This window comes from Cricetulus griseus, unplaced genomic scaffold (genome assembly GCF_003668045.3).
Source record: "Cricetulus griseus strain 17A/GY unplaced genomic scaffold, alternate assembly CriGri-PICRH-1.0 unplaced_scaffold_358, whole genome shotgun sequence".
In the NCBI taxonomy this organism is placed as follows: Eukaryota; Metazoa; Chordata; class Mammalia; order Rodentia; family Cricetidae; genus Cricetulus; species Cricetulus griseus.
In genome coordinates, this window is record NW_023277095.1 from 1 (window position 1) to 23,366 (window position 23,366).

General features: G+C 55.6%; 2 protein-coding genes across 4 annotated transcripts; one reads left to right on the plus strand and one right to left on the minus strand.

The window, feature by feature from the left end:
• Positions 1-9: 9 nt before the first annotated feature.
• On the plus strand, positions 10-5,011 carry LOC118237676 (general transcription and DNA repair factor IIH helicase subunit XPD-like; the record flags this gene model as incomplete). Its single annotated transcript, XM_035453835.1, has 11 exons — positions 10-128; positions 206-275; positions 357-458; positions 1,368-1,431; positions 1,795-1,916; positions 2,535-2,627; positions 2,718-2,790; positions 2,942-3,012; positions 3,105-3,248; positions 3,357-3,500; positions 3,682-5,011. Coding segments are annotated over 11 exons (1,095 nt in total), but the record flags the coding sequence as incomplete, so codon positions are not given.
• On the minus strand, positions 3,782-9,920 carry LOC113837894 (kinesin light chain 3). 3 transcript variants are annotated; one of them, XM_027433714.2, is made up of 13 exons: positions 9,811-9,920; positions 9,313-9,578; positions 7,432-7,662; positions 6,725-6,794; positions 6,193-6,412; positions 5,783-5,870; positions 5,600-5,701; positions 5,106-5,279; positions 4,674-4,764; positions 4,551-4,591; positions 4,358-4,464; positions 4,196-4,259; positions 3,782-4,026 (listed from the first exon to the last, which is right to left on the minus strand). In XM_027433714.2, the coding sequence occupies exons 2-13, from the start codon at positions 9,568-9,570 to the stop codon at positions 3,955-3,957; spliced, it is 1,518 nt and encodes a 505-aa protein (XP_027289515.1). In that variant the 5' UTR covers positions 9,571-9,578; positions 9,811-9,920; the 3' UTR covers positions 3,782-3,954. The 3 variants fall into 3 exon arrangements, with proteins under 3 accessions (XP_027289515.1, XP_035309728.1, XP_035309727.1); XM_035453837.1 differs by having other exon boundaries at positions 3,782-4,259; XM_035453836.1 differs by lacking the exons at positions 3,782-4,026; positions 4,196-4,259 and having other exon boundaries at positions 4,266-4,591.
• Between the last annotated feature and the right edge of the window lie 13,446 nt (positions 9,921-23,366).

Here is a 23,366-nt window from a genome sequence, read left to right on the forward strand (position 1 = left end):
CGAGGGGCAGGGGCAGGCGGGGGCTGTCGTGCACACTCACCGGCCTCCTCCTCCCCAGGCTTCACCATTATCATCGAGCCCTTTGATGACAGGACCCCGACCATTGCCAACCCCATCCTGCACTTCAGGTGAGATGCAAGCCTGTGTGGACAGGATGGCTTCGCCCCCGGCCTCTGCCCTGGGTGACGACTGTGTTATCCCACAGTTGTATGGACGCCTCCTTGGCCATCAAGCCTGTGTTTGAGCGCTTCCAGTCTGTCATCATCACCTCTGGGGTGAGGACTCTGTGCTGTTGTTCCATGGGGGCCCTGGTCCCTGCCCCAGTCTGCTGAGGTCCTCCTTGCTGTCTCTTGCAGACACTGTCCCCACTGGACATCTACCCCAAGATCCTGGACTTCCACCCCGTCACCATGGCAACCTTCACCATGACACTGGCCCGAGTCTGCCTCTGCCCAATGGTGAGTGGGTGAGACCCATGGGAGCACCAAGCCACCAAATGGTGCCTGGAAGGGTCTCTTCCCAGCAACCTGGACCATAGTGCTCAGGGAGCAGGCCTGGTGCTTTATCACCGTATAGGTCAGGGTGAGTGTGCCATTTGTCATCCAGCTGTGACTTGGATAATGAGCCTGCCTCTGTTTTGGAGTTTAGAGTGTGGCCGGCTGTTAGACATATTCACCCCACAGTCCATGGGCCACATGAAGCCAGCTGTGGCTGGGGATGCTGTTTGGCACATCAGAAACACTTTAAACCTTACGCAAGGTTTGTAGCCTGCTTGCATGCTTGTGGAGCACGAGCTGTGTACAGCCTGTCTGCAGGCCTGCTCTCGGCAGCAGGGGTTAGTTAGACGGTTGTTTTCAGAGCTGTGGGCTTTTTGGAATGTTCCCTCTGACCATTCACTGGCATGGTGGACTGGGGAGGGAGGCTAATGGGGTGTGTGTTTTGGGTGACCTGTGTTCTGAAACTACCTAAGGCTGGAGTGTAGCCTTGCCTAGAAGCAGAGGTCCCTGCCCTGGGACCTGTTGCAGGGCATTGGCCCAAGCAGTTGCAGCCATAGGCTTAGGGCCACTGTCTATGTCTACATGACGCTTTCCTGAGCTCGGGCCTTATTTGGTACAGTGCTCGCCTAATACATGGAAGTGCCTGTGCTAGCTAGCTGTGGTAATGCAGGCCTGTGATCTTGGGAAGTGGGCAGGAGGACCAGGAGTTCATGGAACTTCAGAGGTTGGGGAAACAGCTTCTCATGGGTTTGGGAGGGTAGGTAGCCTCAGTGAAGCTCGCGTCTAAAGGCCAGCCTGGGCTACATGAGACACTAAGTCAAAAAAGGGGACATTTGTCAGGTGTATCACAGAACCTTCACTCTGTTTCAGATCATTGGCCGTGGTAATGACCAGGTGGCCATCAGCTCCAAATTTGAGACCAGGGAAGATATTGGTGAGTCACCTGTGTGGGCTTGGTTGGGGTGGGTTACAGGTGGACAAGGACTTGGTACCATAACACACACACACACACACACAACCAGCCTCTGTGGCGGACACAGGCCCACTGTGGGTTGAGCCCACCCTGGGTCTCTTCACTTTGGAAGCTGTGCCACCAGGCACCACTGAGCCGTAGCACCAGCAGAGGGCCTTTGGAACAGTGGGCACTGGCTTCTGAGTGTCATCTAGAAGAGACACCGCCACCTCTATGTATTTCTTGTGCTGTGGCATGTCTCTGGGTGGCTTGGGAGGAAGGAACTGGATAACTAGCCTCAGTGAGCAGCAGGAGAGGATCCAATCTCCAATCCCCTCTCCCTAGCTGTAATCCGCAACTACGGCAACCTCCTGCTGGAGATGTCTGCTGTGGTCCCCGACGGCATTGTGGCCTTCTTTACCAGCTACCAATACATGGAAAGCACCGTGGCCTCCTGGTATGAGCAGGTATGCCTAGTCCCCACCACCCAAACCCTCAGCTCTGCTCTTCCTGTGGGGGCTTCACTCCCCATGTTTCCACCATGACACATGTCACAGGACAGGATGGTGGTGCTAACAGACCCTGCAGGCTCATCAGTGTTTCCCTTGACCAGAGAGGACCACCATTGGGGTTACTGCAGACTACATCCCCAGCAAGCAGGCCTGGTGCCAGGGGGACGGTGTTGTGAGCTTAAGGTTCCACTCTAGGAGCTCTTGTGTGTGGGTGAGGCCTCTGCCTCCCGAGTGCTGCGATTAAAGGCGTGCGCCGCCGCCACCCGGCCAGGACCCTGTATCTTGTCCTAGTGGGCAGCCTGACTTTTGTCTCAGTCATTACAGTGACAGATTTGAACTCTCGGGATAACCCCTGGGTGTGGTCCTTGCCTGGATTACGGTCAGGCCCTCCACCTCCACTGGCCACTTTAGGCCCCGTGCCCACCTTCTTGGGTGGGGATCAGCTCCCCACTTTGGACTGCCAAAGAGGTTGGACTGCTGAGGGCCCAGAGAAGGATCTCCACGGAAGGCCACAGCAGCGGGGCTGGAAACAGGAGCGCTTGGTCCTGTGCCCTGACCTCCCTGTCCCCCCAGGGCATCCTTGAGAACATCCAGAGGAACAAGCTGCTCTTCATTGAGACCCAGGACGGGGCAGAGACCAGTGTGGCCCTGGAGAAGTACCAAGAGGTGGGTGCCTGGGACAGGCAGGCAGAGCAGTGCCAGCTGCCAACAGGGGAACGGGAAGGGGCTGAGGAGTGACTGCCTCCACCTCCCTAGGCGTGTGAAAACGGCCGGGGGGCCATTCTGCTCTCGGTGGCTCGGGGCAAAGTCTCAGAAGGGATTGACTTTGGTGAGTGGACCTGGCTGGCTCTTGGCCCAGTGGCCTGCCCACCCTCCCGTGGCTGCTCCCCTGGGGACCACTGGGCATGCAGAGGGATCCTTTCCACGTGCCCCCTAATACCAGCCGAGAATGCACTGTAACCCTGCTGTGCTGTCCCCAGTGCACCACTATGGGCGGGCTGTGATCATGTTCGGTGTCCCCTACGTCTACACTCAGAGCCGAATCCTCAAGGTGAGTGGGGAAGCTGTGGTGTCTGGAGAGGGGCGTTGTGTTTGGGAAGGAAGGGCAGGAGCCCTACCTTAGACTCCTCCCTCATTCCCCAGGCCCGCCTAGAGTACCTGCGGGACCAGTTCCAGATCCGCGAGAATGACTTCCTCACCTTTGATGCCATGCGCCACGCAGCCCAGTGTGTGGGTCGTGCCATCAGGGGCAAGACAGACTATGGTCTCATGGTCTTTGCCGACAAGGTGAGGCCTGTGGGCACCCCAGCCTAACCTATCCCCCTTCCTCACAGGGGACAGGGTGGTGGGCAGCCTGGGTTCCAACCTGGGGTTTGCTGTCCTCCCTCGCCACAGCGCTTTGCTCGGGCTGACAAACGTGGGAAACTGCCTCGATGGATCCAGGAGCACCTGACTGACTCTAACCTCAACCTGACCGTGGACGAGGGTGTGCAGGTCGCCAAGTACTTCCTGCGGCAGATGGCTCAACCCTTCCACCGGGTAAGCCCTTAGCCCCTCCCTCCCAGTGTGCACACTTCCCCTAGTCCCCACAGGGTCCCCATGTCCAGGAAGTGAGGGACACTGATGAGAGACCTAGCGCCCTTTTCCCAGTTTGGCCACGCATTGCAGTCATGTTGACGTGTGCCATTTGACGCCTGTCCTTTACCTCTGCGCCTTCCAGGAAGATCAGCTGGGCCTGTCACTGCTCAGTCTAGAGCAGCTACAGTCAGAGGAGACGCTACGGCGGGTTGAGCAGATCGCACAGCAGCTCTGACCAGGACTGTGGGTGACGTCTGTGGCACCAGGAGGTACTGAAAGGTCCCAGGACCCTCAGGCAATCTCCCAGTCCCAGAGTACAGTCTTTAATTGCAGGGAGGACAGCAGGATCCCGATCCACAGGTGCCACCCACCCTTCCCAGTTCCTGAGCGGCTGTGGCCACTGCAGCCAGTCCACTTATCGAGGGCTCAAGTCCTGGGTGCTGGCGCTCATGGTCCGCAAGGCCTCACTCAATTTCCGGGTTGAGAACTGGGGGCAGGTACAGGAACGGTCAGAGTTCTTTTCCAGTTGACACTGGGATCGTGTCGTGCCTCTGCCCTCCACCCCCGACTGGACCCCATCATGAGTGCCGGGGAGGAAGCCCCACCTTTCCTGTCGAGCCTGTCAGCAGCACCCTACTCCACCACCGGCCCCTCACCTGCGGCCTGGCAGCCCTCGGGCCTTCCACATTCAGCATGTTGAGTGACACGGCTCTCTTCATCCTTCAGAGGCCGAGAGGACAGAGTGAGTCAGGAAGGACTGCAGGGCCCTGGCTCTGACCAGTGTCGCAGACGGGCTGCTGAGCTCACCCAGCACTCACCCTGCAGCGCCCGCCATGCTCTCCCCTCGGAGGCGCGAGACCAGCTTCTCACTCCCCCGCCGGATGGACTCTCGAAGCTTGGAGAAGGAGCTGCTCCTACGCAGGACCTGGGGAGGGCACGGGGACATGTGGGGACATGGCGGGGACCCACCCAGACCAGGCCCAACAAGGATCCAGGGTGGAGCCTGCTTACCTGCTGTTGTGCGTCACCAGCTGTGCCTACATGGGGGGCTCCTGTGGAGCAGACGGGACATGGAAGTGGGCGTGACAAGCGCCACACAGGAGGGTGGGCAGGAGGCAGTAGGGGTGCACTCACCGAGTGGGGCGGGCAAAGCCTCCTGGCTGAGGATCTCCTTGTACAGCTCCTCTGCTTGTTGGTACTTGTTCTGTTTCAGGTAGGCCGAGGCCTGCGGGGAGGGCCGGGGCAGGGCGCGGGCATCTTGCTCAGGCCTGGGAATGTCTCAGACCCGTCCGCCCGCCGGCCGGCCCTCCCCAGCACCCTGCCCCACTGATGACGGTGCAGACCCACCATCCCAGAGAACCAGGCCGCCCGTCCCTGGCCCACTCTTGCGCCTCAGTTTCCTGCCTCACTGTGTGAAAAGTCAGGAGCATCTGCTGTGAATTAAAGCCTGACACAGGCTACTGTCAACTGTTTGCTCCTGGCCTTTTGTCCCTGTTTGATCTACAGGAAGGAGCCTGAGGTCCCCTCCCCACAGTGTCCCCAGGACAGGACCCACCCAAGCCTCACCAGGTTGTTCTTGGTCTTGGCCACATTGGGGTCATTCGGCCCCCCCAGGGCCTGGTAGATGCTCAGGGCCCGTGCGTAGTGCCGCTCCACGTCCTGGAACTTGCCTTGGTTCTGACACAGCAACGCCAGGTTGTTGAGCTGCTTGGCCACATCAGGGTGGTCGGCGCCCAGCACCTGGGGACGCACAAGCCATGTGTCAACAGGGTGGCCCATGAGATGCCACAGTCACCCAGGGTCACAGGTGGGGAATGCAGTGACAGAGTAGAAGCTAACACGGTGCGTGGGAATTAGTGAAGCCAGAGGTCATGGGTGCTGTGTCCAACGAGTCAGCTTGGAGATAGGAAGTGGGTCGGGAGGCCAGGGTCAAGCAGGGCATTGGGTGGAGCATGGGACTGGGTGCTCGGCTCAATGGGGGAACCTGCCACCAAATGCAAGGTACACCAGGGATTATGGCTTGTGGTACCAGTGACAAGGCAAAGAGCTGGCTGCAGCACCTTCTCACGGATGTCCAGAGCGCGCTGGCACAGGGGCTCTGCTTCCCGGTAACGCCCACGTTTCCCATAGAGGACAGCTAGGTTGTTGAGGGTGGCGGCCACCTGCAGGGGGAGAGTTGGCAGAGGAGGGCCCCTACAGGTGTTCCCCCCCCCCAAGCCCACCCTCCCTGAATTGGGGCTCACCGCAGGGTGTTCAGGACCCAGAGTCTGCTCCCGGATCTGTAGGGCATCGTGAAGAAGGTCCGTGGCCTCTTTGTATTTGTTCTGGTCCCTGTAGGCAGGGTCAAGCTGGGACCACTGGCTGGACTGAGCCAGGAATGACTGACATCTTTCAGGGGACCCCTGGTCTTCTTCCCACACACCCCAGGCCTCTAGCACAGATTCCCAGTCTGCCAGTTCTGTCAAGCATCGGGTCTCCTGTCCCTTGCCCACCCTGGTGCCCAGACTCTGGCTCTCATCATCTCTCCAGCTCTCTCTTCCTTTTATTGTCCTGCCCACCACCCCCCTTTTCCGTTGCCCCCCGGGTGCTTTATCTTGTCAGAGGATTGCCACTACCACAGACGGGGGCCCCTCCAATCAGCCACGGCTCTCACCTGTACACCAGTGCCAGGATGTTAAGCATAGTGGCCACATCCGGGTGGCAGTGGCCCGAGCTCCGCTCCAGGTCCTCCAAGGCCTGGCGACATAGAGGCACCGCCACCTCGTAGCGGCCCTGGCCAGCGTACTGGATCACCAGGTTGTGCAGGGTCCGAAGGCGAGCTGGGATCTCATAACCACCCTGCTGCGCTGCTGCAGCTCCTGCTGCCTCGGGACCTGGGGGAGGTGGTGTGGAGTTCCCCACGATGGGCCTCAGCCTGCACCGCACCCTAGGGCTCCTCTCGCACTAGGCCTTATGCTGACACTGGACACGGGGTTACAGAAATCTAACTGGCCAGTGGGATGTTAGGTGCCAGAACCGAACCCGCCTAGGTCATAGGCTGCCTAACTTCCAGCCTCCTCCCTCCCCATGCCCTGTGCCCGGCTCAGAGGCCTTGGCGTCCCAGGTCAAGGCTCCAGCCCCAGGCTTAGCCTGTAGTCCTGGGTGATGGCCCTCTGATATCGTGCCCAGGGTTCCCACACACCCACCTCTCCTTTCCTCCTCTTCACTGGGGAACAGAGAAGCCAGGCTGTCTCGGCGAGGCGGGGACTCGGGCCTCTGTGGGGACCAGGAAAGAGTAATTCCCAGAACAGTGAGCCTCAGTGCCCTCAAGCTACTTCAGGCCTGTCCGTGTAGCTCTCTGTTGTCCAGGACAGGGGCTCGCTCTGTAGACACTCAGACAGATGAACCTGCCTCTGCCTCCAGAGTGCTGGGATGCCAGGCTTCAGGACTGGTTTTGTCTGTGAGTCTCACTGTGTAGCCCAGGCTGGCCTTGAACTCACAGCACCCTCCAGCCTTAGCCACGCCAGCTCTGAGTCTGACAGAGGCGTGGGTCAGGAGGAGCCTTTGAGGTGCTGGGCGTTGGTGGCGCACGCCTTTAATCCCAGCACTCGGGAGGCAGAGGCAGGCAGAGCTCTCTGAGTTCGAGTCCAGCCTGGTCGACAGAGTGAGTGCCAGGATAGGCTCCAAAGCTACACAGAGAAACCCTGTCTCGAAAAACCAAAAAAAAAAAAAAAAGGCCTGGGGAAGACCTGGGAGCTCAGGGGAGCACTGAGGGGGCTTTGGAAGCTCAAATGGATGTGGGGATTTGGGGATCCCACGCGTGCTTAAAGGGGTACGGGGTACTAAGAAAGGCCTGAGGGTATCTGGGGGCTCTGGGAAGGACTGTGTACCCTCCTCGCCTTGCCCCTGGTACCTGGCTCTCCTCGGGCGGATCGTACTGCCGCAGCTGGCCCAGGAACTGGAGATGGCTCTTCTCCTCCTCCAGCTGGGCCACAGCCTCCTCACTGGCCCGCAGTCGCCTCTGCGTCTCCTCCAGTTCCTCTCGAAGCCATGTGTTCTCTTGGGCTAGCCTCCGCGCCTGCGCCCGCAGCCTCTGCTTCTCAGCCTCCAGCACACTCACGTGTGCGGACAGGGCCAGCAGCACCTGCCAAGCATCGGAACCATGAGGAGTGGATGCATCCCTCGGACAGCCCCAGCCCCGGCTTTTTACATCAGGCCGGATACACCCGTTCCACACAGGTCCCCCCCAGATTCTGAAGACAACCCAGTGTGGCTCTGATAGTAAGAGTTTTCCAGAAACCCCCGATTCCAGCCAAATTATGCATAGGGTTAATTCCTATTCCATCTATTTAACCCAACACCTTCATAAAAAAACATCTGTGAATAACAGGGGTGTGGCTCAGTGGTAGAGCCCCTGCCTAGAATCCCCCAGTGAGGGGCTGGGGACGTGGCTCAGTGGTAGAGCCCCTGCCTAGAATCCCCCAGTGAGGGGCTGGGGGGCGTGGCTCAGTGGCGAGCCCCTGGCCTAGAGTCCCCAGTGAGGGCTGGGGCGTGGCTCAGTGGTGGAGCCCCTGCCTAGGATTCCCCAGTGAGGGGCTGGGGGCGTGGCTCAGCGGGTGAGCCCCTGCTAGAATCCCCAGTGACGGGCTGGGTTGGCTCAGTGGTGGAGCCCCTGCCTAGGAAATCCCAGTGAGGGGCTGGGGTGTGGCCTCACTGGTAGAGCCCCTGCCTAGAATCCCCCAGTGAGGGAGCTGGGGGCGTGGTCAGTGGCAGAGCCCCTTGCCTAGAATCCCCCAGTGAGGGGCTGGGGCCGTGGGCTCAGTGGTAGAGCCCCTGCCTAGAATCCCCCAGTGAGGGGCTGGGGGGCGTGGCTCAGTGGTAGAGCCCCTGCCTAGAATCCCCCAGTGAGGGGCTGGGGGCGTGGCTCAGTGGTAGAGCCCCTGCCTAGAATCCCCCAGTGAGGGGCTGGGGGCGTGGCTCAGTGGTAGAGCCCCTGCCTAGAATCCCCCAGTGAGGGGCTGGGGGCGTGGCTCAGTGGTAGAGCCCCTGCCTAGAATCCCCCAGTGAGGGGCTGGGGGCGTGGCTCAGTGGTAGAGCCCCTGCCTAGAATCCCCCAGTGAGGGGCTGGGGGCGTGGCTCAGCGGCAGAGCCCTGCCTAGAATCCCCAGAGTGAGGGGCTAGGGCATGCCCCCAGTGAGGCTGGGGCGTGGCTCAGTGGTAGAGCCCCTGCCTAGTGGCAGATCCCCCCAGTGAGGGGCTGGGGGCGTGGCTCAGTGGTAGAGCCCCTGCCTAGAATCCCCCAGTGAGGGGCTGGGGCGTGGCTCAGTGGTAGAGCCCCTGCCTAGAATCCCCCAGTGAGGGCTGGGGGCGTGGCTCAGTGGTAGAGCCCCTGCCTAGAATCCCCCAGTGAGGGGCTGGCTGGGCGTGGCTCAGTGGTAGAGCCCCTGCCTAGAATCCCCCAGTGAGGGGCTGGGGGCGTGGCTCAGTGGTAGAGCCCCTGCCTAGAATCCCCCAGTGAGGGGCTGGGGGCGTGGCTCAGCGGGAGAGCATCTATCTGCCTACCAGGAGCAAAACCTAGGGTTCCATTCATAATGAAAACTCCAATCTCCCTCCAGGACTGAGCTCTCCGGGAGGACCACATGCGGGACACACAGGGATGGAATCTCTGAACTGAAGTCCCTCCTTCCTTCTTCAGGCCACCTGAACTTCCTCCTCTGCACAGGGTCCCCTCATCCCTGGGCCTCCCCCACCCCGCGCACTCCGCATCCCCGGTCCTTCTCATGGCCCCACATACCTGGGCCTCGCCCAGCCCCAGCTCGATGGCCTCCAGCGAGTGCTTCACCACCTGTCGCTTCTCCTCCAGCAGCTCCACTCCAGGCACAGGGCCCGGTGCAGCCAGGGCCTCCGCCAAGTGCCCAGCGAGACTGCAGTGCTCAGCCCGCAGGGCCTCCAGCCCCTGCACTACCTGTCTCGTCTGCCGCACCAGCTCCTCGGGGTTCAGGCGCTCTGGGCCCAGCCCTGTGCTTCCGGGGGCTGCCACCTGCACAGACATGGCTACTCCTGGGGGTGGGGGTGGGGGCAGTGAGGGTGAGGGAGTCACCATCTGGGCCACACAGACTCACAGCCTCTCTTCATTCCAGCCATCCCCCTGCCCCACCCATCCTGGCTGGCTCCCCTTTCCACCCCAGGCAGCCTTCATGGGGGAATTCTCCCAGGGCTCTCTGTGCGTAATCAGCTCAGAGGGCTAACAGCCGGCTCCAGCCGCCCCTCCACCCTGCTGCACTCCGCTCACCTGGCCGGGCCCCCCCACCCAGGTCCCCAGACACCCCAGTTCAGAGCTCCCAGCCTGCTAAGCGTGCCCTGGGAGGACCGGAGGCGCCACCTCTGCCAGGCTGGAGGGCGGGGCGTGTGGAGGCGGCAGGATCCCGGTGAGCTCATTCTTAGGGTGTTTTTGTCAGGAACCAGTCAGGCCACTGGGGGGGGGGGAGCGGAGGGAGGGATGAAGGATGGAGCCCTGAAAGCAGGGTAAGTAGAGCAAAGGGCCTGGAGGCCAGGTCGGGAGGGGTGTCTAAGGGGGGCCTTAAAGTTGGGGGACCAGGGGGACCAATCCTGAGATTGGGGGACCAGGACCAGGGGTCCCAACCTATGCTAGCCATGGCTCACGGATGGCAGTGGCCAGGTGACACCTGGGCATCTGAAGCTGGTAAGGGGTGAGGGTCCCCCGAGTGGGGTTCTGAGGGTCAGTTAATATGTGGGTAACCGAGTCAGAGGTACAGAGAGTGAATCTCACAGACACACGCTATCCAAACATGCCTCAGCAAACGCATACAAAACTCTCTCATCCTTATTTATTATGTTTTAGACGGGGTCTCACTATGTGGCCCAGACTGGTCTAGAACTCACTGAAATCCACCCATCTCTCGCCTCCAGAGTGCCACCATTAGAGGGATGTGCCAACACACCTAGCCTTTATTTTATTTTATTTTATTTTATTTTAGAGGTTGGGTCTTATGTGCCCAGACTGGCCTTGACCTTGCTATATAGTTAAGGGTGACCTTAAACAACATGAACCATCATATTCAATTTACCAAATTACGGGGTCCTGGGCATGCAGAGCAAGCACTCTATGAACGGAGCCCCAGCCCAGGTCCTTCTTAAAGACAATGGCAGACATAATCCCATCTCAGCTCCACACACACACACACACACACACACACACACACACACACACACACACACTCCCTCCCTTTCACACGCCCCCACGCCTTCTCTAAACAAACACGCATACATGTTTTACCTCATCAGAAACACAACATAGTAAAACAAACAACAACAACAGAAAAGAAAGACATCATCGCATACATTCCCCGCTTAGAAATACAAAACACACCACGCTTTCTCCTCCTCACAAAGCCCAGAGCCAGGCGTGGTGGCATATACCACACACAGTCTGGTACTGGAGGCTGAGGCAGGAGGACCATAGGCTGAGGAGCCATGAATTCTGCTTCAAAAAAATAAATAAATAAAAACTGGGGACTGGAGAGATGGCTCAGTGGTTAAGAGCACTTCCAGGGGACCCAGAGTTCAATTCTCAACACCCACATGGCAGCTCACACTGTGTGTGTAACTCCAGTTCCAGGTGATCGGACACCCTCTTACATACACACATGCAGGCAACACACTAATGCACGTGAAATAAAAAACTAATTTTAAAAAAAAAGAGAGAGCCCTGTTGCTCTTGTAGAGGACCTGCACCCATGTGGTAGCTCCCAACCACGCCTCCAGTGCCAGGGAATCTGGCCTCCATGGGCACTGCACACACATGGTACACACACATGCATGCAGACAAACACTCGTGTACATAAAATAAAAATAAATCTTAAATGAGAAGGTGCATGCTGCAGACACAGCTAGTCAAGCATGGCCAAGGCCCTGGGTTCCATCCCGTGTACCAAAAGTAAAAAGAATTGAGGGACGGTCATGTGTTACAGACACGAGATCTGAGATCTCTGGAGGCAGATCAGGGGTTCAAAGCCAACCTTGCCTAAACCTTCCTGCCTCTACCTCCCAAGTGCTGGTTACAGGCAGACTGCACCGTTCTAGAGCTTTGCTTTTTTTTCTTTCTTTCTTTTTTTTTTTTTTTTTTTTTTTTACAGGGTCTTTGTTTTGTTGTGGTTTTGAGAGACAGGGTTTCTCTGTGTTGCTTTGGAAATTTCCTAACAACTCACTCTTGTAGACCAGGCTGGCCTCAACCTCAGAGATCCTCCTGCCTCTGCCTCTCAAGTGTTGGGATTAAAGGCGTGCACCACTACGGCCTGGCCAATACGTGTAATTTTTAAAGAGATAATCTTCTGATACACAGAGTCCTACACACACACACACACACACACACACACACACACACACACACACACACACACACACACACACGTTTCCTCTGATGATCTTAAGGCTGCCTAAAATAGCCTTTTCCATGTCCCAGCCTCACAAGTGGCTCGGGCTGCAGGATTCTCTCCCAGAGAGACCAAACTTCAAACTCTGAAGTATAGTTTCTACTTGGTGTTATTTTCAAAGCATTTTAAGTCAAAATCCCAATTCTGTGAGTTTGAGGCCAGCCTGATCTACAGAGCTAGTTCTAGGACAGCCAGGGTTACACAGAGAAACCTTGTCTTGAAAAACCAAAACAAAGCCAGGCTGTGGTGGCATACACTTTTAATCCCAACACTCGGGAGGCAGAGACAGGAAGATCTGTGTGAGTTCGAGGCCAGCCTGGTCTACAGAGCGAGTTCCAGGACAGGCTCCAAAGCTACAGAGAGAAACCCTGTCTTGAAAAACTAAAAAACAAAAAACAAAAAACAAAAAACAAAATAGGTCACAAAGATGCAGGCGCAATCCACATAAGTGGTCAATCTCTACAGCCCCCAGCATGGCCGGTGTCACCACCTCCCACCCCACGGCACAATCTCAAACCCAAGCCCAAAGCCCCAGATGCAGCCTCCCCCACACCACAGCTTAGCCACAGACATGTGCCACTCAGGCTGTCCCCCCCACCCACAGGAACCCCACAGGCAACCTCTCAGTACAACTGAGGAGCCAATGATAACCACAGCACAGTCAGCTTTCCATGACACAGGAGCATCTCAGCCATCTCACCCCCACCGTCCACAGCCACAAGTGAGTTTCCAGCTGCACACCGCTGCCTGTCTCTACAGCAGGCATGCAGCACACACACACACACACACACCTATGCAAACCCCAGCTTGCAGGCACAGTCACGCACATGCCTCCACACCTCCATACCAGGGACACACACCAGGGTGCCAACAGTCCGTCAGTGACAGTCACGTATCGCCCGTATCACGGACACAAATCCACATACCCCCTTCCCACCACTGCACGGCACCTAGGTCCAACCACAACCGCTTAAGAGATTCCACTCCCTGCCACACAAATAAGCCACAAGTATAGAGCTCACCACAGACCCGGCATCTCACAGTCCCACACGGTAAGTAGTGTGTATAGTCCGTACCTAACACACACAGGGCAGACACGCGCAATCACTCACCCATGGGTGACGGGATAGCTCATCTCCCTTTTACACTGGTACCCACCGTCTGGCTCTTTATTCCTTATTAAAAACTTACCCAGAAGCTGGGTGGTGGCGGCGCACGCCTTTAATCCCAGCACTCGGAAGGCCTCAGAGGCAGGTGGATCTCTGTGAGTTTGAGGCCAGCCTGGTCTACAGAGTGAGTTCTAGGGCGGCCAGGACTACACAGAGAAACCCTGTCTCAAAAAAAAAAATTATGTATACATATGCACTTCCAGGGTGTCTCTATGCAGCCCTGGCTGGCTGGCATTGACCGTGTGGCCCCGATAGGCCTCGAGCTCAGGGAGCCACCTGACTCTGCTTCCCGAGTGCTGGGATTAAAATGCCTGGTCTTTAAATTTTTTTCCTTTATATACTTATACTTTATATACTTATATACTTTATATACTTATATATTTTATATACTTATTGTGTGCATGGAAGGTCAGAGGACAACTTGCAACTTGAGGGAGTCAGTTCTCTCCTCCCGCCTTGTGAATCCGGGAAACCAAACTCAACAAGTCAGGCTTGGCAGCAAACACCTATCCCACTGAGCCATCTCGCTGGCCCTCTTTCCTTTTCCTTCCTGACACTGGTACCCACAATCAATCAATCAATCAATCAATCAAACAATCTCCCCCCCCCCGCTCCTCCCGCCTCAGTTTCCGCAGTGCACCCCGCCTGTCCCCCTCTGCTTTGCACACGAGGGTCCCTTACCATGCAAGTCTTGCACTAGCAGGCTGCAGCCGGCCACCCTCCTGCAGCCCCGACAGCCCTCGCGGAGACCCTGCACCCAACTCCGCGTCACAAGGCCACGCCACGCCCACAGCTGTTTTCCTAGCCCGCTAGAGGCGGGGCGCGGCCCGCGGGGACCCCCCCCCCAGCCCCCGGGGCTTGTCCCCGAAGCCAGGCCCGCGGCCCCCTCTCCATGCCCGCGACCCCCTCGGGGACCTCGCAGCAGCCGTCGCCGACCCCCTGCACGCACCTGGCCGCTGCAAAGTCCGAACCGCGTCGCTGCTGCTGCGCCGAGACACCCGCTGCTCCCGCTGCGCCACCGCCCGATCCCGAGGGCGGGGCCGGGCGGGGCGGGGCGAGGCCACGCCCACGCAGGTGAGCATGCCACGCCCCCGACCGCCACACACACGGAGGAACCGCGCAGTCAGCCTTGAGAACTTTTCAAAACTTTATTTGCCGCCTGCGAGCCGACTCCTCCGGCGGTAAAGGCGCTTGCCACCAAGCCTGGGGACCTGAGTTCGATACCCGGGACCCGCAGGGTGGGAGGAGACCGAGTCCCACAAGCTGTCCTCCGAGTCCCGCATGTGCACACGCGGTACATGCACGCATAGGAAATAAATACATAAAAATGTGATTATATGGGCTGGAGAGATGGCTCAGAGGTTAAGAGCACTGACTGCTCTTCCAGACGTCCTGAGTTCAACCACACGGTGGCTCACAACCATCTGAATGAGATCTGGTGCCCTCTTCTGGTGTGCAAGCATGCATGCAGATAACTATATACATGATAAATAAATAATAAAAAAATTTAAAAAATGTAATCATATATATTTTTCTGATTTTTTTGCTATTGTAATATTTTTGGGGGAGGTTTCGAGACACGGTTGGTTTCTCTGTGGCTTTGGAGGCTATTGTAACGTTGTAACATTTTGATTTCTTTCTCTTTTTTTTAAGATTTTATTTATTATGTATACAGTCTTCTGTCTGCATGTGTCCCTGCAGTCCAGAAGAGGGCACCAGATCTCATAACGGATGGTTGTGAGCCACCGTGTGGTTGCTGGGAATTGAACTCAGGACCTCTGGAAGAGCAGCCAGTGCTCTTAACCTGTGAGCCATCTCTCCGGCCCCACATTTTAATTTCTGATTTATATATTTTTGAAGGGTTGGAGAGGTAATGGCTCAGCAGGTTAGACCGCAGGCTGCTCTTGCAGGAGCAACACCCACATGACGGCTGAAAGCCATCTATAACTCCAGGAATCTATGACTCCAGTTCCTGGTGATCCAGCACCATCTTCCAGGGCCTCCACAGGCACACCATGCCCGTGACGCACAGACATGCAGGCAAAACGCCCAATAAAGATAAAAATCTCTGGGCTGGAGAGATGGCTCAGAGGTTAAGAGCACTGACTGCTCTTCCAGAGGTCCTGAGTTCAATTCCCAGCAACCACATGGTGGCTCACAACCATCCGTTATGAGATCTGGCACCCTCTTCTGGTGTGCAGATATACATGGAAGCAGAATGTAGTATACATAATAAATAAATAAAATCTTAAAAAAAGATAAAAATCTCCAAATTTATTGTTTTCATACTTACAACCTCAGAACTTGGCACAGGCCCTTGCTTGTGTTCATCTCCAAGACCCACATGGAACAAGGAGAGAACTGACTCCTGGAAGTTGTTCTCTGAGCTCCACGTTTATGCATGGAGCCTGTACACCCACAGTGTGCATTTGTGCATACATACAGATGCACAAATAAGAGGGTTTTTGTTATTGTTGTTGTTGTTTTGGGTTTTTGAGACAGAGTTTCTCTGTGTAGCCCTGGATGTCCTGGAACTCACTCTGTAGACCAGGCTGGCCTCGAACTCAGAGATCCTCCTGCCTCTGCCTCCCGAGTGCTGGGATTAAAGGTGTGCGCCACCAACGCCCTGCAATTTTTTAGTTTATTAACAATCTCCCCCCTTATGAGACTGTGTATCCCAGTGTGGCGTCACAGTCAGAGCGATCCACCTGCCTTGGTTTCCTTAGTGCTGGGGTTACAGCCACTATACCCTAAATTATCTTTGTTTTGTTTGGGGGGACAGTGTCTTCCAAATTCTCAATCCTCCTACCTCAGCCTCCTGAGCACAGGGAATGCAGGCCTGTGCTCCCACACCACGCTTCTCGGGGCCCAGCATCTAAGAATTCCTTAATGTTGGCTCCTGGGCCTATAGTATCCTACAACAGCTGCCTCGTCTCTCTTTTGTTTTCAAGGGCAAGACTGCATGGCAGCGCGACATAGGAGCACGAGAAATATTTGCAGGGTGACTGGCTGAGCCAGTCACGAACCGTCCTGGCAGTGCGAGACGCTGCCGCAAGAGGGCGCTGCGGGTCCACGGAGCAGCCCACGGTGTGCGCATCCCCAGGAACCCAGGCCGAGGGAGGGGTCCTCCCCATGGAAACCCTCTGCGATCCCCCACTCGGGCTCGCAACCTCGTGGGCTCCAGGTCTTCATCCCCGCACACTCCGGGTCGGACACACTGGCGGACAGGTGTCTGCCACATTGAAACCGTCAATACTCAGCGCAGGGCAACGTCCTGGAGCCCGAGTGTGGATTGAAGCCTAGACATAAATTTAAACTCATATTGTAACTTTTCTAGTTATTTTTCTTTCTTTCTTTTTTAAAGATTTATTTATTATGTATACAGTGTTCTGTCTACATACCAGAATAGAGCACCAGATCTCATTATAGAGGGTTGAGAGCCACCATGTGGTTGCTGGGAATTGAACTCAGGACCTCTGGAAGAGCAGCCGGTGCTCTTAACCTCTGAGCCATCTCTCCAGCCCCTTTTCTAGTTATTTCTATGACCCAGGGCTGAAGAGGGCAGTTAAGTTCCACCGGTCATCAGGAAGCAGATGCAGACCCCAGCTGTGTCATTTGCTCTCTCTCTCTCTCTCTCTCTCTCTCTCTCTCTCTCTCTCTCTCTCTCTCTCCCCCCCCCCCATATCTGGCCTCCAGTTTTTCTTGATCTGCAGAACCAGTTCCAGAGCGGGAACCTACTTTTCGTAAGCAGGTCCTCCAAAAGGCTTTGGATGGAGTGGGTGGGATGGCTCAGTGGCCAAAGGCGCTTGCTGCCCAGCCTGACAGTCCCCGAGTTCAATTCGTGGGACCCATCCTGTGGAAGGCGAGAACTAACTCCCACAAATCGGGCTGGGCAGATCTGTGTCAATATCCTAATCTGGCTGCCTTCTCCCCACGTGACCTGTTTCCTTTTCCACACAAACGGCAGCATCCCAGGATTACAGGAGATAAAGATTAGAAGAAACCTGCAGAAGGCATTGTGTTAGGCCAGCTGCGGTCCCAGCACACAGGCTGCTCACCCCAAGTGGGGCCTGTACCAAATCCATCCTCTCTGCCAATTACTTCCGTCCAGTCTCCTCATTGTAAAGATGATGAAGATGAGGACCGAGTGCTTGGGTGACTTTTTTTTTTTTAATTTAGAGAATACTTTATCAGTTTTTGTAATCAAACCCACGTAGATAAGACCTTACATATTTAATACAGTGTGTTACCCCTGTACAAATGGAAAAAAATTAAGTTCAACATTGCTAGACCAATATGGCTGTTAAGTTCTGTACTATGCCAACTGGACACGGTAAACTGGGATACTTTTTTCCCAAAGTTGACAGCACAGCAAAAGTTTCCAATATATATATATATATATATATATATATATATATATATATACCAATAATGGCAGTATGTTATGCATCAATAGCAGCAACAGCTTTTCCAGGTTCTGCAGTCATTTGAACAAAATTGTAGAGACATCCAGCACACTCCATTTAAAAAAAAGTAAAAAACAAAATCCCAGAAAACGCACAGTTCTGTTACTCTTGTGGTACCTGGCAACATTTTTTTTTAAAATTAGCTTCTCAATCATCATCTGGAAGGAAACCATTCTGAGAAACATCATTAAAAACAGCTCTGATAAAGCACAGTCACTACTATGTATCATAAAGCAGACACAGAGGAAATCCAGAGAATCATCAGGTCATACTTTGAAAACCTATATTCCTCAAAATTGGGTGACTTCTTAAGATCACACAGCCAAGGAATCAAAAAAAACATCCTTAAGCCACACAGCCATCCACACCCCGAGTTAGGCTCCCTGGCCAGGCCCATGGGTAGATGACTAAGGCTCACAACTGTTTACCAGACCGCAGACGAGAGGAGGTCGTTCATGCCTGTAATCCCGGCAACTGGGAGACTGAGATAAGACGATTGTCTAGGAGTTCGAAGCTAGCCTGGGGTACATGGTAGTCAAAACCATTAACAAACAAAATACAAGCATGGTGGCCCCTGCCTATGGTGGTATCACTCTGGAAACTGAGGCAGGAAGGTCTCTGTGGGATCCAGCACTACTTGGGCCCCCAACCTTCTCCAGACTTTGGGCTCCTGACACCCACTAACCCGCAGGCCTTAGAAAGGGGGGTGCAGCAGCGTGACACAGGCTGGACAGACAGGACCGGTTCTGAAGGAGTAGGACCTGCCGACACAGCCTGATGATGCTGAGAGACTGCGACTCATTTCACCAAAGCTCTGCACCTTCTCAGGGTTTCTCTGTATAGTTCACACTGTCCTGGAACTCAGGCTTACCTCGAACTCTTGAAACCTAGTTCCTTTTAGTTCTCCAGTCATTACATTCTAAGACCCCAAAAGAGGCCTTTGCTCATCTGACCCTGTCTGGCAAGGAACTCGGGGTACCAGGGCCAGAGGTTGAGCCCCAAGTACATTTTAAAACACTTCTTCCCTTCTCTGCCCCCCAGAGCAGGCTGGTCACCCTTGCCAACCTGGGCAGAAATGGGGGAGAAGGGAGTGAAGCTAAGCTTGCCACCCCAAAAGGAATCCAGAGCCTGAAGCAACCCTGAAGGAGGAGGCCCAGTCCCTGCAATCCCGGTGCCTTCCAGGCAGAGGAGGAAGCTTCCTCCAGGCTGGCTAACTTCCGAATGACCCCTCTTCAGTCACTGAGGTCCTTGGTCACAGCTCAGGTGCAAAAGGCTCCTGCCACACACATGTCCTGCTCCAGTCTGTCCGCCACAGCTCAGGGACCACCCAGCCTACCTTTCCCTGGGGATGGGAGCAGCCACACTTAGAGCTTATCTCTAAGCTGCCCATGTAAGGAGGCAAGGCTTCGGGACACCCGAGATGCCTGGCTATAATTAACCTGGGCACGTGGCAGGCCCCCCCAACACCTGCTGCCCGAGAGCCACCCCCATCCCATTGCCCGGGTCTTGGACTCCGTAGACACGGCAGAGAAGCTCGCTCTAAAAATAACTCTGTCCCCAGTGAATCCAGGGCAGGGGGCAGGCCGAGGGTGTCCACCACTTCCCGGAATCCCAGGCCTTCCTGCTCTCAAGTGGGTTTTCTGCCTGTTTCTTTCCCTGTCAGTTCCACAACTGGTAGGAGCAGCCAGTGCAGACGCTCCTGGGATGAAACTGGTTCTACAACTTCAGCCTTGGTCATTGTCATCTCTACAGCCCGGTGACCACAGGCCTCTCCTGTGTCTTCCCCCAGGGTTTGAGGGCCCTAGGTTCTCATTGTCAAACTCCCCCCAAGGTGTGCAGGATGGGGAATGTGGCTCCAAGGAACAGCACTTGCCTGGCATGCATGAGGTCCTGGTTTCAGAACCCATAACTGCAAAAAATGACACACACCTGGGATCCCAACACTTGGGAGGCGGAGGCAGGGGGATTGCCATGAGTTCAAAGTTAGACTTAGTAAGACCCTGTCTCAAAAAGCCAAAATAAATATGAAAATGAAGTTAGGCTTGTAATCCTACTTGGGAGTCTGAGGCAGGATTGTCAGAAGTCTGAAACCAGCCTGGACTACACAGTGGGTTCCAGACTAGCCTTGACTACAGAGTAAGACTCTTTCAAAAACACAAACAAAACCAAAATGAAATGGTTCTCCCAGCTGCTGATTCTCAGCAAGCAAAGAAGCCCAGGGGAGGGTACTGGCCGGCTGTCATCAAGGCTGTGCAGGCCTGAGGCAGGCTACAACAGGCTCAGGGGCCAGCGCTTTTACGTGCCTGTGCCTGGGACACCCAAAGTATTACTGTTCCATGTCCCCGGCGGGTGGCCAGCTGTCCCCCGCCAGCTCGACTCAGCACTTGGTCTGGGAACCAGTGAACAGGCCAGCCCCTGGGGCAGCCCATACAAGGCCATGGGGCTGGGCACTCAGCACGCCTGGGTTCGGGGTGGGCACGGTGCCCGGACAATGAGCTGAGAGCCCAGCTGTCCTGAGGGGCTCCTCCCTGGGGACAGCCCCTCCTGGCAAATCACACCGTGCAGGCCACTCTATATAACCCCGGGGCTGCAGGCTCTACCCCCGGGTCAGCATCACCTCCACAACAGAGACCGCCTCTCCCAAGTCACCCAGCCAGGTAGGGCCTGCAGGGAATGGCAGGGGCAGGGGCAGGGGTGGGGGCAGGGGAGTCCAAGGGTCTTCTCACTCTGTAGTGTTATGCTTGTGAATTCTGCAAAGTTGTGGGGACAAATGTCCAGGCCGTCAAGGTCTCAACAGCTGCCAAGTGTCCCCGCTTGCAAGGCAGGGCGGCCTGGGACTAGCGCTGAGGCAAATTAACCAGCAAGGGAGGCAGGTGACTCAGAGGCACCTGTCAGTGGCCCTTTATATTTATTTCATTGTCATGTGGGTCTGTGTTCCGTCCCTGTGACCTTGTGTCTCGGTTGTCCCTGACTCTCTCTTTGGTTGTTTTAAAGAATTATTACATGTATTGTATTCGTGGGGTGGGGGAACGGGTCACATTGCACACAGGACAGAGGTCAGAGGACAACTTTGGGGAATCGGGTCTCTCCTTCCACCCTGAGTGTCTGGGGACCAAATTCAGATTGTCAGTGTCTTGTGATGAGCTGTCTCGCAAGCCCCTGGCTCTCCTGAGTCCCTCTGTCTGGCTGTCTCTGGGATCCTGAGGGTGTGACTGCGTGACTCAGTTTACTTTGTGATCTTAGGGGGTCTTGTGTTGGTGGGCTCGGGGGTGCTTTCTCCTTCTTCTTCTGTCTCTTGCCTCAGTGTCCTGTCTCCTGGGGTGTGGGTCCCTGATGCGCTGGGTGGGGCATGCGCTGTGCGGGGAGCACCTTCTGAAGGGAGAGGTCTGGGCTGGAAGTCCAGGGTGTCCTTGAGCCCCAGGGCCTGGCTGGGTGTCGGCCTGGCCACCCCAGCCCACCTGTCTCTATGCTGACTTAGTGCAAGGCGAGCCTGTGTAGGCAGGTGGCAGTGGGGGTGGGGAAAGCATCTAAAAATAGCCTCAAAGCAGCGGCTTCAAGGGCTTTGGGTCTCGTTCCTGCCCCGCCTTCTTCTCTCGATTGGGTCCACCTGCCCTCCCCGTTCCAGCTCTCCTCCAGGCTGGGAAGGTCCCCATTGTCAGAGCTGCAGAGGCCTAGTCAATAAAAGCAATAAAATAAAACAATAGTAATAGAATAAAAGTAACAGGACTGGAGAGGTGGCTCCCGGAGTCTACTGTTTGTCTTGTGATCATCGGGACCCAGTTCAAATGCCAGAACCCACACCTTTTAACAACAACAACAACAACAAAAAAAATCTGGTGCTGGGTAGGGTGGCGCACGCCTTTAATCCCAGCACTCAAGACACAGAGGCAGGCGGATCTCTGTGAGTTGGAGGCCAGCCTGGTCTCCAGAGCGAGTGCCAGGATAGGCTCCAAAGCTACACAGAGAAACCCTGTCTCGAAAAACAAAACACAGACAAAAACAAAAAGACAATGTTGGCCGCACCTGAGGCCATCCTGAATGTCCACCCTGGTGCGCACACATGAACCCACACATACAAATGAGACTATAACAGTAGTCCTTAGAGTCCCAGCTGCAGTTTCATGCCAGATGCCAGATCCACGCTTACCAGCCTCGGCCTCCAACTCAGAGATCTGCCGTCGCCAACGGGAAAGCCTTGGCCCCAAGGATGCAGATGTCAGAGAGGTGTAGTCACTAGCCGGGGACCACACAGCAGTGCCTTAGGAATGCAGGTTTTGAAGCAGAAGCTCTGTAAACAGCCCAGAGGCAGAAGGACCGAGAGGTGGGTGAAGCATTCTGGGCCGGGTCCTATGCCCTCACCTGGACTGATTTGGACTGGGAATCCCAATGGAGCGTTTATGCCGCCTCTCAGGTGTGCACATATAATCTCCACCTGGGGCCTCACGTGGAGCTTGTTGGTGTTGATTTGCAATTTCTGTGACAAAACACCACAACCAAGGCAACTTAAAAAAGAAAGCATTCATTTAGGGTTAGGGTACCGGAGGGTGAGAGCACGTGACCATCACGGCAAGGCAGGCAGGCAGGCACGGTGCTGGAACAACCAAGAGGCAGAGAGAGCTAATTGGGAATGGGGTGGATTTTTCAAACCTCAAAGCCCACCCCCAGTGACACACCTCTTCCAACAAAGCCACACCCCCCCATCCTTCCTAAACAGTCCCAGTGACTGACTGGGTACCAAGCATTCAAATGTGGCATGTGGGGACCATACTTATAAAAACCCTCACAGAGCCACTAACCATAATGGAATAAAATAATACATGTCATATGACAGGCACTGGCCCAGGTGCTTTACCTGTCCTTAAGTCCCTCCGAAGCAGTAAGCACTTCCATAGTCTCCACTCTATGGGTAAGTCAACAGTGAAGTCAAGCAAGTTGCTCAAGGCCACACAGCTTGTTGGAAGTAGCAGACCTGAGATTCAAACCCAGGCCCTCTGACTCCAGGTCCGTTGCTCTTATTATTATTATTATTTTGGTTTTTCGAGACAGGGTTTCCCTGTGGCTTGGAGGCTGTCCTGGCACTCGCTCTTGTAGACCAGGCTGGTCTCGAACTCACAGAGATCCACCTGCCTCTGCCTCCCGAGTGCTGGGATTAAAGGCGTGCAACCCCCGCGCCCCCCGTTCTTTTTATTCTTTTCATTCATTCATTTATTCAAAGGCAGGCGCTCACTCGGGAGCCCAGGCTGGCCTGGAATTCACTGTAGTTCTCCTGCCTCAGCTTCAGAGCCCTGGAATTACAGGTATGGGCTACGGAGCCCAGCCAAGGCCTGTATTCAGTCTCTCAGGGTTGAGACAAAGTCTCACCTACCTCAGGCTGGCCTCCAACTCTCCATCTAGCTAAGGATGACCTTGAACTTCTGATCCTCAGAGATTACAGGCACGAGCTGCCACGTCCGGTTTTGCTGGACACCAAATCCAGGGTCCTGTGCACGCTGGGCAAGTGCTCTGCCCACTGGGCTCCAGCCCCCAGATCCTCTGCCTTTTTTCCACGGTACTTTTCTGGCTTCAGACAAAGGGTTTCACCCTCTTTCCCTAGCAAGGTGACACAGGCAGGATGTGGCCACATCAGGCCAGCTTAGACTGGGGTTCTCAGAGAGGGAACTCCTCCTGCTTCAAGCCCACGGTCTGATGACCCAGCATCTGGGTTCTTGAATCTGAGCTCACCGTCCCCTCTACCCGTGCAGGGTCCCACAAGCCGCCACC